Genomic DNA, 18,913 nt, shown 5'->3' with positions numbered 1-18,913 from the left:
TGACAGAGACTGTATAATCACAGTTTACATCAATGACATAGCGGGAACGTAATCAGCATGCCCTCTAACCAGTAATGTTAACAGAATATACCAACAGGAGCAGTGTTTGCCAGCTGGTCCATCTGTTTCACTGGGCACGATGCTGACAGTCAGGCAGACATGAAGCAGCTCTGTATTAACAGGCAGACAACAGAAGCACAACAGCACAGTATTTCCTATACAGTAGGCCAGACTGAACAAGACGTGCACAGATGAAAGAAGAGGGAGTAGCAGAAGAATAAAAAAACATGTGAATAAAAACAGAAGTGACAAAGACGTAGAGAGGACGTTCATCTGAAATGGAGCGCGAGGAGAATTACAATAAAACTAAAAAGGCTGGAGGAGGAAACTGAAGAGGGGGGCCTACAACCAAAAAGCAGAGACACTCCATAGTTCACACTTGCCATAAATTATTAATTCAAGCACTGAACAAATGAGTTTAGCACACAGGGAGGGATAGATGAATCGTTCAGCATGCATCCCCCAAGATAACCCCTAAAAACTCACACTTTCCAAGAGGCAACAAGGCAAGAATCCCATCGTCTCCCTGTTACTTTATATAGCTCCAAATAACAACAAAACTCATCAAAAATGGCATGGAAAGAATGTTGAGTTGGAGTCAAGGTTTATCAAAAGAAAGGATTTCTTAAATGACACATTTTTCACATTCGCTTGTTAATCCGACTTCAAATGTGATGTTATTAATTTCTTTAGTGCTAGCCGTGAGAATGTGAAAGATCAAGGACTCAGACCCTTCACAATTCTGGGGGAAGGTGTCTGCTTTTCTAACAACTAATTAGTGTGCAGAAAAATAAAAAAATAAAAACACTCCTCTGAAAATCCATCACAGCAAGCATCATAAAAACATGTGACTAATTTAGGAGGGGATAAATAATGGTTTTATGATCTGTTATTTCTGTAATTTTGCACAATTTTCTATAATTTTACATCTGATGCCTGATGGAAAACGTAAAGAGGTATTTAATTGTCAGCTAAGCACCACATCACAGCAGTTATTTAGTTTGGGTTTTAACTAAATGGTAATTATAGTAACAATACCCATCATTTTATTGGTGTTTATGAGATACAATAGTGAAACAATGACTAATGCTCTCATCTCTGAGGGAACACCTGAGCTTTAATGGAAGCAGCTCTTTATGCTGCCATTTCAATCCCACAGCCTCCTTTACTGTGTTTGCTTTATGCACCTTGTCTCCAATTTTTTTCCCCCTTTTCTTTTGAGTTTGTTTATTAAGTCTATACATGCAGACTTAATATCAGTTTAAGCAATAAACTCTTTAAACTGATTTATACTTATATTTTTAAAGTTTAAAAAATATAGATAAGGAAAAACTTTCTTTAAAACTTTTTGTAAAATGTAATTCGAAAATTTATTTTGAACATACTTACTGTACATTTAAGTCAAAAATTATCACGAGGGGTATTAAAATTGATGATACCCCTTGAAGTACGCTTAAAACTAAACTTAAGCACATTGAAGGAGGATTTATGTCTTTAAATCTCTGATTTTAGCTAGGTAAAAACTGAAATCTGAGGTCTACCCCAATTTAGAGTGTTTCCATTATGGTCTGTTATTCACAATTGTGGGCGAGAATATGGGAGGTTCATTAGCATGCAGGAGCTGGGGTCCTATCTCGATGATGTTAGCAGCTTTATGTCTTTATTTTTTAAACATGTGCAACCTTTAGATTTAGGTAATGCAGTGAAGAGATGTAAAGCAACATCCATGCAAGAACTTTATGTAAAAGAAAATTATGAACAGAATAAAATACACATCTTGGCAAATTAATATTAGGAAATTCTAGAGTTTCGTAACAGGTTGACAAAAACTATAACTCAGACAGACGGTTGACCAGAACTTCACTGATTCTTGCTTCTTCATTGCATTCTGGTTCTTACAAGAGACTTGCTGGTTGCAGGGCTGTTAAATTACTGTTGTTCCGCTGAAAAAGTTGAAGCATGTGTTCCTGCTGTTGCTTATGATTAAACTCATAACTACGCTCCTCCACACTGTGCCGTTTTCTGATGGCAGACGGCATGTCCGGTCCCCAGCGGTGGTTTAAATGTTGTTTGGAGTTTGTAGTGAAGTAAATCAAGAACCAATCAACGAATGCACTCTTCTGTCAATCAAATATCACCCGCCCAATACAAGGCTTGGTGCAGCTTGTACTACCCCTGAAGTGAGTACGAAAAACGGGGACTGGCTGCCCGCACAGCATCTGCCAGTAGACATAACTCTGGCTAGAGATGGACTGGGGCAGAACCAGTTAAAGCAAGCGGCTACATGATCACCTTTTGTGTAGACTTTCTGGGCCTTACAAATCCCTGAGCAGTCTGTGTTTCAAGTATCAAGCAGTCTGAAAGTCACATGCAGAGACAGACACACTGCAAAGCTCTGCTCCAGCCTCCCACTGCTGATTCTGCTGGGTTCGGCTCTCCAGCTAATGGTCACAGCAGAATTAATTGCATGCATCCATCTCATTTTACTTGGAAAATAGAATGGCAACAGCGTCGTCAGCCTTCCACCCACACATGCATGCTTTGTGCTCCCTGCCCCCAGAGATAGAACTGTTTTTCATTTACCTTAGCTTAACTTTTTCCATAACCTTTGTGCTCCCTTTTGAAAGCAACTCTGCTCGACTTTTCCAGTGGAAAGTACCCACAGATGCTTTACATTTTATGTACAGACTAAAAGCAGAGCACTGACAACTGTTACAAAAACTTCCAGATCTAAGAGAACGGCTCGTAACATCTGTGGTTGCTTAAAGGAAAACTACAGATTTAGTTACAGACAACTATTGGCAAACTATCACAACACCCACAAAATTCTTCTGAGAAAGAAAAAAAAATTGTTTGAAATAAGACAGCTGTGGTCTCACCAGTTGGGAGTTTATGTTTCAGTGGAAGTAGTGCATTGATAAAAGAAGGGTTTACAACATAATTACAGCCAAACTTTCAACATATCCTCCACAGCTTAGAGAGTCAAACTTTAACCTGTCTTGTTGCTGCAGTTGTGTTATCAAGACATCCAAAAGAAAGCAGCAACATGTCTATCAGTTCTTATATTTTTGTTCTCATTTCAACTTATTTGTTAACAATTGTAGTCAAATTAGTATGCAAAATGATATCATAGTGTAGTTGTTGCCAAGTTACAAGCCAGTACTTAGCTGAGATCTTGGCAAAAATCCATCTTAAAAGGTTGAGCTGTGCAACTATCCTCTTCTCATAATATTCAGTGGAGATAAAAGCGGTAGTTTCATTAAAATATTACAGCTCAGACAAATGATATACTGTCAGAATAATGGTTCATTTGTCAAATGGAATTAGAAAAACCTTTATCATTATAGTGCAAGCTGCCATTGTAAATTTGCATACAACTCTGGAGTAAATTTGATGTACTGTGTCGACTTGCTTTCAGGTCCTTTATTTGCAGGTAGAAGCCATGTTCCCGCTACTTTAGAGGCCAAGGCTGTTAAAGGTAACATTTAAGGTTTACCGTCCCTCACTCAGTGACACCTGAGCAAAATGCTTCATAGACGACATGTTGAAACCGATTCAAAGACGTATAACAGATGGGAGCTAGAGTAGAAACCTTTGAACTTTTGCATATTTTATCACATTACAGCCAAACAGGGCACAACGAAAGGCATTACTGTGAGGTGGAATTAAGGATACAATATGTATTACTTTTTTGGTCTTATATGAAAATCTGTATTTGTGTTCAGTTACTTCGTCAATGCTTTGTAGAAGAACTGTCTGCTGCCATTAGAGCTGCAAACATTTTGGGGAAAGCTTCTACCAGCTTTTCACTGTATGATGGTTTTGTGATGCAAAACACTTTGTCTTGTTGCTGAAATGTGCAATACAACTGAACATGACTTGACTTGATGAAAAGTTGCAAATGTGGGAATCAAATGTTTTTTGGTTGGTTTTCTTCTTTCTTTACCATTACTGCATGCTACAGCTTCCTCAACGTTTTATTTTTTAATTCTAATTTAATTGTTTTGGCCTACTCTGCAGGTAAAATAGCTCTTCAGAAGTTTGTAAAAAATTTAAACATGCACCTTGTAGATTTTTGTCATCTTTATTTTAAATCTCAAATATTTTTAAAGTATTTCATTTGAGATGGTTTAATTTTGAAAGGGAGCTGTATGATAGAAAAATATTTATTTGCTATAATATTGCTGTAAATTGCCATTAAATTATTCATTATAATTTTACCATATTTATACATTTCTTTTTTTACCATTACACCTCACTACTACTAAAATAAAACAGTAGTTATTGTCCATTCAGCAGGCTAAATTTATTACTCTATATAGTGCAGGAGTGCATTACATTTAGCATAGTGCCAAATATTGCGTTCAAGGAGTCCTTTACGACTATACTGAAAACGCATATTGAGTGTGATTTAATATATGATGCACTTTTATTTAGTGAGTATATTATTTCCATGCTGTATTTAGGCTATAGTTAAAATATTTAATTTCTCTTACTGCAACAGTAGCAAAAATCTGCCAAACCATGATTTTGTGCACCATTATGCCACTAGTTGAGAGAGAAGAACCTGAGTAGGTGATGTGAATCACAGTCTGTAAGTCCCAGATCGACAGTGTATAGGTGTGTTGAAAAACACTGGAGAGAGACATTTAATGTAAATGCAGATTTGAACAGTTTTCTTCTATGATTTGTGGAAGCTAAACACATATTTTCTAATAAGAAAATTTACTGAGGTTACTGAGGTGAGCTGTTTCTTTGAGGTTAATATCCCTTTTCATATAAAGAAATGCAATGTAATTTCCTTTTGATCCACAGCAAACATGCAAGTACAGGCAGAAACGGCAACTTCCCTACTCTTGGGTCAGCACCAGTTGCTGTGCTGATGTCATTATTGTTTTTTTTCAGCAACAATTTCCTGCTAAAGAGACTTCTAGTCTACCTGCAGCTTTGGAAGAGTTAAAAATGAAAGTAAATAGATCTGAAAACCAGGTTGTTTTGTTTGGAAACTGTTTATATAAAGCCAGAGTACAACTCAACGTCAGCAGTATTTAGGCTCGTCGGTCTAGAGTCTAGACCAACAAATTGTCACTTCTGTTTAACTGAAACCACACATCTGGAGTTATCCAAAAACCCGTTACAAGATACTTCAGAAACTAGCTACACCCATTTCCTGTTACTGATGATCATTGCATGCTTCACTGAATGTGAAAACAAAACTGTAAGGTGTTAACATAAAGGTAACCTGATGGTTTTTAGATTTTTGTTTTGCTGGAAAACCTTTTCTCACCAATGATTGGGGTCAGTGAAAGCATGTAAAGATTGCATTCAATGTTTTCAGAGGACAATCATTTAGTTTTAAAATGCCTAACTTTCTTCTGGTCAACTTAAGTATCCAAACACTTATGCGTGTTTATTGAGTAGAAGTTATTGCCCGTATCATCCACATTCAGCAGTGTGTCAGATTTCACATTGGTCTCCAAAAAATATGACAAACAACCTGTCTAGTTCGCTTTCCATTTGATTAATGATCACTAAAGTCCTCGTTTCCACTCATTAGTTGACCATGGAATCAGTTTCTTTGTTATTCCACAGCCTTGCCGCCAACCCATGGATGAAAATTGCCATTATCTGACGAGCCCATCACACATCCTCGGCGGAAACCCAAGAAATCTATATGGCTCCCTAATGAGCACTGAGCACCATTGCTGCCATTTGATTAAGAACCTAATTGCGATAATAATGAACAAATACACCCAGCTCGGGCTAAAACGTTCTTGTAAGCATTCAGCTAATTAATGGCAATTTGCCCGTGGATGCTGATGAAGGAGAAAAATCACTAGGGAGATGGCATTTTCTCCAAACCCGCAAAAAAAAAAACAACGCACAGTACTGACCATGAAAAAAATCTGATAAGAGTTCTATTCAAAGTTATGGCTCAGAATGAGGCTAAAACCTGATCTGAGTAAATGTGAGCTGCAATATTTTAGTCATCTTCCAGGTATCTGCCTAAACTGTAGGTCAAAGATTTGACAGAATTGTTTGGCTATCTTGAAAGTAGGCCGAGACCGTGTCACCAAACAATAACAACAACGCAGACGGGACAATATGCGACGACAGCAGCCAGGAAGCTCACGCTGGCTGTTTGGAGATCCAGAGGAAGGGATGGTTGGTAGTAAACATGCCTGCGGCCACACAATACCAACAAGCAGGGAGGATGACAAGACAGAAAACAATGAGTAACACAGACAGTCAGAGACGGTGCTTTCTATGCACAAAACATTACCAGTAGGACTAAACAAAAAATAAGAGGTACTCAGACGGGGACATGAAAGGTCCGTCGGCCCAAATCTGATCTCTTTGCATTACTCTGAACACAGCCAGGCCGTGCTGTTTCTGACCAATTAGGCAGGCATAAAGGCCAGGGGCTGGGACTCAGCTAGCAGCTCTGTTTGTCTTTTGGTTACATCTAGGCCACTCTCTCTTTTCTCCTCTCGCCTGTTTGCTGTGCAGCAAAGCCAGAGTGAAGTGAAAGGATGGGTGGATGTCGGTGGCAGGGTGGTAAAGGGGGTGTTGGGTATTTCATTCAGCACCAAGCAAAAGATGTCAAGCAGAGCTTACAGTAAATAAGACCATGTCTAGACCTTTTATCCCCTCAGTTTTCTACATCAACAACAAGCAGACACACATAACAGGCCATCATACACTCACTAAATCCAATATGCACAAGACATGTAATAGAAGACCACCTGCAACATTGAGGACAATTACAAAGGTTAAATCCTCTTTTCATTTGTTGTTTTGGACAGACCTGCACCAAACAGGTATTTCATTGCCAATACAGATTCACTTTTTCTTTTTAGGTCTAACCTGCAAATTCAGTTAGAAAAACTTTTTTTTTTAACAAACAATTAAAAGAGAACCTTTGGATTTTGATCTTGTGTTTCCAAAGACTGTTTGATCTCCAGCCCACTCCCGTTGCACCCACTTGCTTAGCAAATAACAAGCCACTTCTCAACACAGAACATGTGTTTGTTACATTGGACAGTCTCACATAAAGCCAAGCCAGGGATCATAAAGATTAAGCTTCCTGTTTTCTTATCCTCATCATTAAATGGTGCAGAAGCAGTTGCAGTTTTTAGTATGGGCAATATGGCTACTAGTATTCAAAGTAACATTTCTTTATTTTTCTAGACTACAATTTTTATTTTTCTCAATTTCAAATAATCAATAGGTCAAGGAATAAAATCTTGAAATACAATTAAATTTTCCTAAATTAATTAGGAAAATTAAATCGTTTTGGTTTTCGATGCTTTTGCAAACCTCTTAATTGGTTGTCCTGGTGGTTTCCAATACTTTCAGTTTGTCGCTTTTTTCTCTAAAATCCTTTTCCTTAATTATATTTGTACGTTAAATTTAGAGTTAGTCCATCAAAATATCCTTCTTTATGACATGTACGAATTACACACACACTGGATCACTTTTAGGTTTTAATCAGCAATAATTTGTAGAAAGAGATTCCATTCTAAATCAACAAGTTGTGTGGATTTTACAATTTGTAGCTTATCTTATTTAGTGTTTGCTTACTATTTAATTAGGCTTGTGTTTCTTCTCTCTTAATCCATTAGGAACCATCAGAAATGGATTAGAATGAGATGTGATTTGTCCTCTTTAATAAATTGTTGTTTCTTTCATTAAATATTCATACCAAAATACAAGAAACCACATCTCCATCTGCTTCAGATGAAATTATTTACAGTTTATGATATTTGCTGCAAATGTGCTGCAGGTTCTTTGAATGAGGTAGTAGTTTTGATTTCAATAGAGAATGAGGAAATTACAAGATCAAAGCTTGTAATCCTAAACTTCACCCGATTAAAAAAGTGCATCAAAGAACATCCTGTTGATTGATGCATTTATAGTCCATAAATAGTTGGATCTCTTAGCTTTTAAGTTTACTATGGTAATATATGAATATAACGACCAAAGGGGAGGAAAGTACCGGGAAAAGATACTCTAAAGTAGAGCTTTTCTCCCATTTATCACAGGACATCAAAGACAGGATTAAGATGTACCCACACACGATGTCCCCATTATGTCAGCATTGCTGGAAACTCTAGATAAATGGGTTACCGTGGAATTTATTGCAACATTGCAACAATAAAGGAGTTGATTGTGTAAAAAAAAAAAAAGTAGAGTGAGGTGATAAAATCCAAGAAAAGCAGACATTTACTTCCAAAAACACAGAGCCAAGACTGAAGCATGAACCCAGCTCTTCACTTTAAGCACAGGATCAAAATTTGACAGAATACAACCTGGGACTTTACCCTTTACTTTTACAGGCAACTGATGCAACACCTGAAGGCTACAGTAAACACTGGCATAGAGGGCCTGGAAAGTAAACAAACAGCCTATGAAAGCTTATTTAAGTACCGGACTGTGTAAACACAGAGGTACAGAGAGGTTCAGGAAAAACATCTGCAGACTTCAACCTACGTCATAATTATGACCAAAAAAATAAGCATTTCGCTGTGTTGCTTTAAAACTGCAATGCAACATTTCACTATCATCTTCACAGCAGAACCATTTCAAAATTAAGTCTCACTTTGAGTCAAAACATTTCAATCCAACACAGGACCTCAGAAAGAACTCATTGTTCCATAGTTGGTTTTATAGAAAAAACCTCTGGTTTGTCCTAAGAAATCATCTAAAGACAATAAAAATTACTGTAAAAATTAGACACCAATTCATTCAAAGGAAGTCCCTAGAGCTCTCGTGGTGTTTAATAACCCTTCAATAAACAACCATAGGATCTTTTCCCTTCATACACACATCACTGAGAGCACATGCTGTAATAAAACATACCTGTACAAAGCAGCCAATGAGTATTCTCAAAGTATTTTTAAAAGGCTGTATGTGGACACTGATGTATAAATGCCAGAGTTAAACTTGGATGGCCTGCCTGCTTCAACAACTCCTTTCCCTGAAGAGAGTTCTGCAAGAAATAAAAAGTACAATAAAACTATCCTGACTGCAAAAGAATGTCAGTCTTTATTTCACCTGATCACCCTCTTCCTGCAGTATGGAATGAAAATAGTGTCAAAAAGATTTGTGTGTGCGTAAAATGATTTGTGCGTGCGTAACAGGATTTGTGCGTGCGTAACAGGATTTGTGCGTGTGTAAAAGGATTTGTGCGTGCGTAACAGGATTTGTGCGTGCGTAACAGGATTTGTGCGTGTGTAAAAGGATTTGTGCGTGTGTAAAAAGATTTGTGCGTGCGTAAAAGGATTTGTGCGTGCGTAACAGGATTTGTGCGTGTGTAAAAGGATTTGTGCGTGTGTAAAAAGATTTGTGCGTGCGTAAAAAGATTTGTGCGTGCGTAAAAAGATTTGTGCGTGCGTAACAGGATTTGTGCGTGCGTAACAGGATTTGTGCGTGTGTAAAAAGATCTGTGCGTGTGTAAAAAGATTTGTGCGTGCGTAACAGGATTTGTAAACCTTAAAAATAAAATACATGTTGAAAAAGTACACACAAACCACCTGGTACGCACACACAAAACTGCAGTTACACACAAATCCGTTTACGAGTGCACAACTATTTTTGAGACTCATTTCACGCCTCGGTGGAAGCTCCAAGATTTGTGTGTGGATGGTGCGTTTACATGCTAGTAAAAGCTGGGACATCTGAGTTTTCTTCGGAACTGTTTCTTTTTTCCATAGTTCAATACGTATTTCTCTCTTTACTTGTCTCGTGGCTTAGACATATTTTTGTGAGAGAAAAATACATGTCATTACACCCACGTCTACTTTTTAATACTACAAGATTGTTTATATATGAATCCGCATTTGGGACCTATAGAACTGTAATTACTTGGGTAAAAAAATTCAACCACTAGGTGGTGGAAGTTTATTCCGCTCTGACTGGGAAAAGCATTCATTCAAACTGAGAGAAGAAACAAAAGAATGGCGGGTCAGCCGAGTGATCGTGTTCGTGGTCTACCGTCCGAAGTAAGTGGATGTTAAAATTTGCACGTTTTCCTGACCGTTGTAATGCGTATATTTTAGATTATTTCAGATTACGTTTTACGTTTCAAGTAGTTCGACCCAAAGTTAAAATATTTATGATACTATTAATGATACTAATCGAGGACTAATAGTAGCTTAGCTAACGTAGACATGAGATATTGCTAACATAGAAGGGCGAGAACTTTGGGGATTTGTGTGTACTTTTTCAACATGTATTTTATTTTTAAGGTTTACAAATCCTGTTACGCACGCACAAATCTTTTTACGCACGCACAAATCTTTTTACGCACGCACAAATCTTTTTACGCACGCACAAATCTTTTTACGCACGCACAAATCATTTTACGCACACACAAATCTTTTTACGCACGCACAAATCTTTTTACGCACGCACAAATCCTGTTACGCACGCACAAATCCTGTTACGCACGCACAAATCATTTTACGCACACACAAATCTTTTTGACACTATTTTCACTCCATATCGAAAGCCTTTTTTTTCTCCAACTTCCCTTTACCTCTATCCTGCAGAACACACATTTCCTGGATGTAGATGTGTTAACCTTTAGGGTCAACTATTCAGAACTTGACATCTCTCTGCTCCAACCTTTTTCTAAGTGAGTCAGCACAGTCAGTGTTTTAAGACTAAGAAGAATTGGCAATAAAGGAGGACCATGCCTTGCAACTGTTTTCAAACCCAATAAACATATTTTATATTTATTGGGATTTTTTGTGATGGAAAGAACACAAAGTAGTGTATAGTTATTAAGTGGTAGGAAAAGAAAGGATTGTTTTCAGTGTTTACAAATACAATTCTAAAAGTGTTGCATACATTTGCTGTCAACTCCCTTTACAGCATCATAAATGCAAAGGACAGACCAGACTGATCAGGGGTAGAGTTGCAGAGAGGTTCAAAACTGGGTTAGGCTGAAAACAATATCCCTGACCTTCAAGCATCTCACAGAGCACTGGTGAATTGATCAATTAAAAATATATCAATACTGAAGAATTGAACAAGGAGAGTGTTGACCGCAGAAGCAGCAGAGATGACAGCGGTAACTCTGGAGGAACTGCAAGGAACAACAGCTAGGGTGTGAAAATCTGTCAACAGGACAACTATTGGATTCAAATGTAATGTGCCGTATAATAAAACAGCAATATATTCAGCTAAGCAAAGATTTTCTGATAGAAAAATAAGTTTTCTAATCATTATTATTCCACCTACAAGGCCCTCAAAGTCATGTCAATGTACATCTAATTTTTTACTTGAATTTGTAGATGCAACTAAGGGACTCTGTTTTTGAAGACTGAAATGCATTCACTGAGGCACATTGCATTTTAAAAGGTTTGTCAACACAAAGACCCAGATAATAACACAAGCTCCAATAAAAAAAGATTAACCTGGAAAATGACTGTTTATGATCCCATTGTTTTAGAAAAGAAAGGGGAAAAACATAAGGCAGAACACCTACAACATTCCTGTGAATGCTGCTCAAACACAAGTCATCAATTCTATTCTGCTGGACAGACAAGGTCTGCGGCCAAGCCAAGCAGCACTGAGCAATAGATGAGACCCGCCTCTGCCATCATTGACTTGCACAATATATCAATATACAGCGGTCCAGGCGGTTCACTATCCTACATAAACAGACCAAAGACGACGATGGGCTTACATTCCAAACCCCAGCAGCTGACATTTGCACAGCATCCACAGAGGAGAGCAAAACCACAAACGCTCCAGCTCTGCAGGACAACACTAGGAGAGTGTGAGCCTTTTCTTAAGACTTTGTTCATCTTCCGTCTCTTTCTTCTCGCACAGTAGGAAGCCATCTTTCTAGCTCAGATAGACAGTTGTTCGGCACACCTGACGGGAAGGAGAGGAGGCAGCAGGGAAATGAAGGAAGGACGGAGTTCACGTCGCTCCAAGCCAGCTAGAAGGGACCGGCTTAACATGAGCATTTTCTTCAGTCAGTCACCCCTCTCTGTTGTCATTACCTCTATAAGTAGATTTAAAGTCCAGCTACAGCATCACCTATTTCTGGGGAGTACTTCCCAGTTTGTGTGTGGTTGTGTCAAGGAGCTTTACAGCTCCAGCCGCTTAATGTCACCAATTAAGATTTCACAGGAAATATTTTTGATCACTTCAAATGATCACATACGTTTCTTCACACATTTCCTTTTTTTTTTTGAAGAACTCTGAAATTAATGTTTTTTCAATCGGCAACAATGAAATAAGCATAGCTCTACTTGATGACCATAAACAACTATTTGGCAGTTGAAGTTTTCAAGATTATGGCTGTATCGTCAATATATCATCATCAAAATACCGGTTTGTGCAACATTCATATTGGAAAGGACTGCTTGGAATCCAATGATTGTTGGCTAATATATTCCAGCTGTTATGAAATTGCATTTTTAAAGCTAATATAATATTTAACTACTTAGAGTCTCTGCTGTTCACACTAGACAGAAGTGACGTTACCCAAACTGTTAAAAGGTCACCGAATATATGATGCGCATATGAGGAAGAAAGAAAATAGCTACATATTGCAACTGATATTTTTATATTTAGCACCGACGCCATCGTAAGATGTTACAATATCGTACAGCGTAGTTACAGAGACAAACATAATGAAATAAGACTGAAATGAATGAGCAGAATTACTTTGTTATAAATGATTTCTTTTAATCATAATAATTCACCAAAGTTGTGTCAGAATGTCTTAAATGTATCGGCAAGGAGAGCCAACCAATCATAGATGTCCACTAACTGTTAGTTTTACTGTATTTTGAATTATATTTAAACCATCACTTGGAAGTTTTCTGTCTATAAAAAGAAAACTGGGAACAGGATCAGTTCTAAAAAAAAAAAAAAAAAAAGTAAAACTGATATACAGCTCATTACTTTGGTTTATGTACATACACCCACACAAATATCCGTCAGTCAGGTGATTACTGCTTTTAGTCTACACAAAAATGCAGCTGCAGCAAACCGTTCTATCTGTAAATCTACAACTCCACGTTTATCCCCAAGCTCTTGACCGACTAAGCAAGTGTGAGCACAAAACCAGGACAAAGGAGCCCTGAAGACTTATTGCTCCACTGTAGGAGGCTGTGCCAGGAGAAACTGCAGAGGGTCTGTCCTCTCACTGCAGATCTCAGCTGTCAGCTCCATCTCCTCCTCTGTGTTACCTTCTCTCTTTTCATATGCATCACCTTTTGGAGCCATGGCATAGAGTACATTCCAATTTCCTCAAGCAAAGGCCTCATTCGACTGCATCGGCATATCTCTGTCAAGCAGTCAGTGGACGAAGAGAGGAGTAAATCGCCGGCTTTACAGATACGGCTTTTAGATGCACATTACCCTTTTGATGTAAGAAATGTTGTGAAGACCAGCAGAGGAGAGAGATAGGGAGGCTTCACTCTGAAGGTGCTCCAGCCCTCCAAGCCACTGAGCCCTCAATAGTCTCAGACAGACTCTTTACTCCAGTTTTTCCCACTCCATCTCTGCATTTTGCATTTTCTTCAGTACTCGAAGTTTTAGCTTAAAGGACACCCGAAACAAAATATGCATGCTTTCTGTTGCTCTCGGCATGCATGTTTGTGGTGAGATTCCTGCTGCTCAGCTTCTTATAGAAAAGCCACTCAGGCAGCAGTGCAGGCAACACAGCGAGAAAAAAAATAAAATTAAAAAAATCATCACAGAATTACAAAAAGGGGTTTGTATGAAAAAGACTCCCATCTTTATCCTGCTGGGGACTTTTGGATGAGAATTACTTTAGCAGGCAGTTGTTGGAATAGGTACACAGCACCTTGGCAACTTTGGGAGTATTGGCTGGTATCCTGAGGGCTGCCTTTTAACATTAGTGATGTGTGATCACGCGGTCATTGTCCCTCGTTTCACCCCATCTTGGCAGTGGATGCACACACAGAGGGAGAATGTGGGGAGTCTGCTTTCTTGTTGTTGGCAGTTCGGAGAAACGATGCCCATTCACAGTTTTGGAATTGAAGCCTTCAGTGGGCCGGAGCAGCCCCTTTCTGTCGGCTTGCAGTGGGGGGTAACATTCTCTCTAACATTCCATTAAAGTGAGCAAAAAATGCATTTGCAGTGATGGGTTAGCTGAAGACAATACAAACTGGTACAACAATAAAATATTTATAACTTCTGTATGATAGCTTAGGCTTCACAGAGTGTTCACTGCTGTGCACCAATGTCTCTCTCTTTTTGAAAGTCTGCTTCAAAGAAGTCAAGAATTTTTTGTGATCTCCTAATGTGATTTTAATCAACAATTCTCCGGACATTGAGGGTCTTTCAGCATTTTCCTTTCAGTTTTAGCAGTTTTAACTAATTTTCTGCACAGTTATTTTTATCTGACCTAGAGAGCATAATACAGGATATATGCAGTATTTAAAAAGCATGTCTATCAGAGACTGATCTTTGAAAATGCTATAAAGATCTCACCCAGAATCCAAGAGATATATCAACCTTTAATTGATCATCTACGTAAGTTTCAGCTAAATGTACTTTATCAATCATTGTCTTGGAAAAAAAACTAGAAATGAACCACACAGAATTGTTGTTGCCAATTTCCAATATTCAGTTTTGGTAAGGATTTGACCTGCCAATCTCTCTTTAGAAGCTAAAAAAATATGCAGACATTTAAAAGAGGCTTTAGACTGTTATACTTGCAGGTAGCGCAGTTAGCATTTGAAAAACAGTCCTTGTGAGCATTTCTTAAAGAATGTAGAACCTTGCATTAACTTTATATCAAAATGCCACCAACATTATCAAATACAATATGTTTCTTGTAAACAGAGTTTAAATGATCAAAAGGATAAAACTGCATATTTGCTGTACTCTATTGGCCTTTCTGTTGTCCTCTGAAAGTCTTGCCCTCTGTCATGGCCTGAATGTACCACAGGCATGCATTCATCTTTCATACAAAACAGTTTCCTTTTAAATAGTACCTTATACGTTTGTTTTTTTTAACCCAATGATGTTGAAAATGACCAGCTTTGGCTCGTCATTCAACAGCAACACCCACAGTGAAGAGTGTTTTTCCAGCAGCTTTGTAGTTCTTATATAAGATGCATTTATTCATCCAGTTTCCAACCAGTCATCAGTCAGGGCTGATAAAGCTAAAACTCTGCCAATTCTGGTCATAATTAGACTTAATGCAATTCCATACCACACTGTTCATAAAGTATTTTTGAAGTTATGTCAGTAATTGGGAATTAACTGTGTCATTGTGACAAACTTCTTGTGAAAGAACTAAGCATTTTTTTCAATGCTCAGTTGTCCCTGCATACCAACACTGGTTCATCCTGTGACTTTTGAAGTCTCCTTTATTGGTGCTAAAAAAAAGATATAAAAAAAAAACAAAAAAAAAACATTATTCTGGAAACAGGAAAGCCGGAGACTGAAAGGGCAGCAAAAGTCCAAATGAAAACTTTAAAAAATCTCTAGAGAGCCTGAAGAAATACTGCTATAAACTACTTTTAAAAAAAACTTGTCACGTTGAAGCAAAATACACAAAACTAAGAGCATTGCTCAAAACCTTTACACAGAACTGCTGAAACAGGAACAGGAAAAGATTGTTTGTATTGGTTCAGTTTTTGGGGTTTTTTTTTACTACAACTGCAGACCTGGACAAAGTTAAAGTTTACAATGTGTCAGCAAATGCTGGCAGCATGAATGTAAGCCTCCAGGAAAACAGAAGCTGGCTGCAGCACAGATGACAAACTGGAGAGGGTGGAGAGAGAAAAAAAAAGCAGAAAACCACATATGGTTTCTGTGTGCCTGCTCTAGTTTTGGAAACAACTAACATTGTGCATCAGTATTTAGATGACAGGATGGTGGGCTAACTACTCCCTTGTGCAGCACTTAGCTACACAGATCAGCCAATCTGATATCTACTTGAAAGAGCATCAGCGAGAGAAGTTATGAGTCAGTGAAGCTCAGGGCACCAGGGCCAATAACCCTTTGTCCTCTGACGCCTTCATCACCATGTAGCACATCAGCTCTAGGCATGAGAGAATGTGAGCAGCGTGAGAGGGTGACACCAAGCTGAAAAAGAGAGTGACAACAGGACTTATCCGTGTCACATGCCAAAGCTGAAACCCATCTGAGAGTGTTCGCCAGCCACTAGCCTCCATCGCACTCCTCCCCATCCATGCCTCCCGCTCCCTCCACCTCTTCTCACTGCCATGAGTTGCCTTGAGTGGGTACAGATGTGAGATCTACAGACGCTCCCACTCCGGAGCCCTTATTGGTGCCACAGGGCTCAACAAAGGCTGACTTAAAAGAGCTTCAAGCCAGAGCGTCACTGCAAACAGTCGCATCATTTCGAAGCGATTGCATAAAGGACATGGAGGTGTTACAGCACAGCGCAGGATTGACGTTATGAAGCATGTTTTCACTGAAAACTACAACAAAAACCATATAGATCTGATAAGAGATGAAATTAAAAGATTAATTATTCTCCTCTTGCAGAATTCCTGGTCTAATTAAATTCGAGAAATTTCAGTCACTAAAATATTTAACCATTCTTTGTCTTCATCAGGAGCAATCTGACAGAAATGTATCTGAAACCAAAAAAATCAGCTCTGGGTAATGTCAGGACAGTGATATGACGGAGGGAATTATTTAGTCTGTTTGACAGCAGCTCAGCTGAGAACTGTCCCATAGTTTCTATAATGAGACTGTCAGATAAATCATATTCCGCACTGGAAATGTATTTTCCTCGGTTTGTGTCTTCATGCATTAGGAGAAGGCAGACAGCTGTACCACTGCTGTAAGTCTGGTGCATGCTCTGAAAAGGTTGTACATTTTGAAAGTGTGCATAACGCCAACTAAAAATACAGAACAAACATCACAAGAAAATCTCCCTTCAGGCTATTTTGCCAGACCTGTATCAGATAATTTGATCAATGCAAACTCCAAATTCACTTCCTGGTTTACATTAAACCATTGCAACTACCATCAGATCTTGGCAGAACAATGCATGAGGACTATATTTAACTTTTAGATCCACCCCTCCTCACCTCTTTAACTTTCTCCCTGCGGTCGTTGTTCTTGGGGTCTGCCGTACTCCCGCTGTCTCGTCCCAGCGCAGGTTTGAGCAGGCATCCTTGGAACTTCTTGAAATTAAAAGTATCCGAGTTGGCATCATGGTCAGCGTCGGAGACTCTCTCCATCAAGGAATCCGCTTTGGACCTGGACAGGGTCAGGTCCTCCTGAGCTTTGCCCCCTGCCATCCGTTCCTCGGTGGCTTCGTTGGAGACAGAGGGTTTACGGCTCTTCGTCTCTCCTTTGCCCGGGGTCATGCCCCTCGTATGCTCCGGCTCCTTGGGTCTTTTGAGGTGCTCCCTGACATCGTTCTCTGACCCGGAGCCGACGGTGACCGGCTGGACTTCTGTCTTTGAGAGAAAAATGCGTTTTAGTCGGACGGAGTCCGGCAAAAAGAAGAGGGCTCCGAAGCACAGTGTTACCAAACCCGAGAGGAAGAGTAAAAAAACGAACTTCTGGGACAGGCGCAGGCCCATGCCCGATGCAGAAACACCGGGCAACTTTCGAAAAACCATTGAAAGTTTCCTTTGGGCTTACGCTGGGTTTACAGTAGACCACACGGTGCTTTGGTAGCAGCGCCTCTGCTGCCTTCAATCTGGTGTAAAGACTAAATATGCTGGACTCCAAACACACCCCCAGTGGTTTTATCTCACTATCGATTGGATTTGCATACGCGAATGTTAGACCCGACTCCACCTACAGTTAGTTTTTACATAAATTAGCAACTCTGGGTCGTATTAGTGGCAACAAGAGAGAGCAGGATGTGGGTTTATACTGCAAATCATTTTTTTATTTTTTTTTTTAAACACAGCTTTAGGGCTGGCTGCGTTTATAAACACTACAAGCTATATAAACTTAAGTAATCGGCTCCAGGAATAAATGCACCACTAAATGAGATAATTTAACGATTGTTAGGCCTTTGAACAAAGTTGTGCCTCGGTGCGTTATTCCACGCCGTTCAGATCGTTACAACGCATTGCCCTGCGGTGCAAGGCGAACATCACAGCATCTTTCCCCGATCTCCGTTTCAGCAGACCCACGCTTCTGCATTACCAGCTCACAATATCACGTTGTTTCAAATAGATTACACGCCGCTTTGTTCGCCTCTATCCCCAATCAGCTGGTGGACGGAAACGCGTGTATAAGCATGTCTCCGTATCTGTCAATTGCGCTCCTCCGGCAGCCTCCGGTTTCTCCGCTCTACTCCGCTGCCGTCGTCAACACGCCGGGCGAAACAAATCGCTGGCAGGCGTGAAAGAAGGCGGGTTTTGTCCCATGTGAAGTTATCCCGAGTCTCGATCCAAATCCCTATGAGAAACAAATCCAGCATCCAGTGTGCCAGTATCCAACAAAAGGCAGAGAGGGAGAGAGAGAGCTTTTGCCACCGCCGCTGCTGCCGCGTCGTCGCTTCGCGGTGCCCGCCGCCTGCCGTGCTTCGCTCCGCTCTCTTTGCTGCGCACCGTCGCTGTGCCGCGGACGTCCGCTTGCGTCGAAATTTGAGAGGAGAGGGCTGGAAATGTAACATATAGTGCGGGCAGGGTGAAGAAGAGGAAAAATAAGGAAGAGGAGGGGGGGGGGGGGGGGGGGGGGGGGGGGAGAGAGCTGAAATTGTCCGCTGCGCGACAATCCAGTGGGCTGGTCTGATTTCTTGATGGAAATTCACAGCGGCTTATCACAACACGGTTAATCCGTTTGATGAAAATGAGAGAGGTCTGAATGGCTCTGCGTGCTGGGATGACATCTACACTACTGAGGAAAAAAC

The 18,913-nt window shown here is 39.7% G+C and overlaps 1 protein-coding gene across 2 annotated transcripts in view; it reads right to left on the bottom strand.

The window, feature by feature from the left end:
• Positions 1-18,691, bottom strand: part of LOC102229946 (mannosyl-oligosaccharide 1,2-alpha-mannosidase IA-like) — a 204,663-nt gene extending 185,972 nt beyond the window's left edge. Inside the window, exon 1 of one of the 2 annotated variants that reach the window (XM_023331092.1) lies at positions 17,127-18,691. In XM_023331092.1, coding sequence (XP_023186860.1) covers positions 17,127-17,666 — 540 coding nt within the window. In that variant the 5' untranslated portion in view covers positions 17,667-18,691. The remainder of the gene's footprint in view (positions 1-17,126) is intronic. The other variant, XM_023331093.1, reaches the window with a different exon arrangement.
• Positions 18,692-18,913: the final 222 nt, after the last annotated feature.

Source organism: Xiphophorus maculatus, chromosome 3 (genome assembly GCF_002775205.1).
Source record: "Xiphophorus maculatus strain JP 163 A chromosome 3, X_maculatus-5.0-male, whole genome shotgun sequence".
NCBI classification, from domain to species: Eukaryota; Metazoa; Chordata; class Actinopteri; order Cyprinodontiformes; family Poeciliidae; genus Xiphophorus; species Xiphophorus maculatus.
The sequence above is the reverse complement of the archived record's forward strand: the minus strand, read 5'-3'. Positions and strand labels throughout refer to the sequence as shown.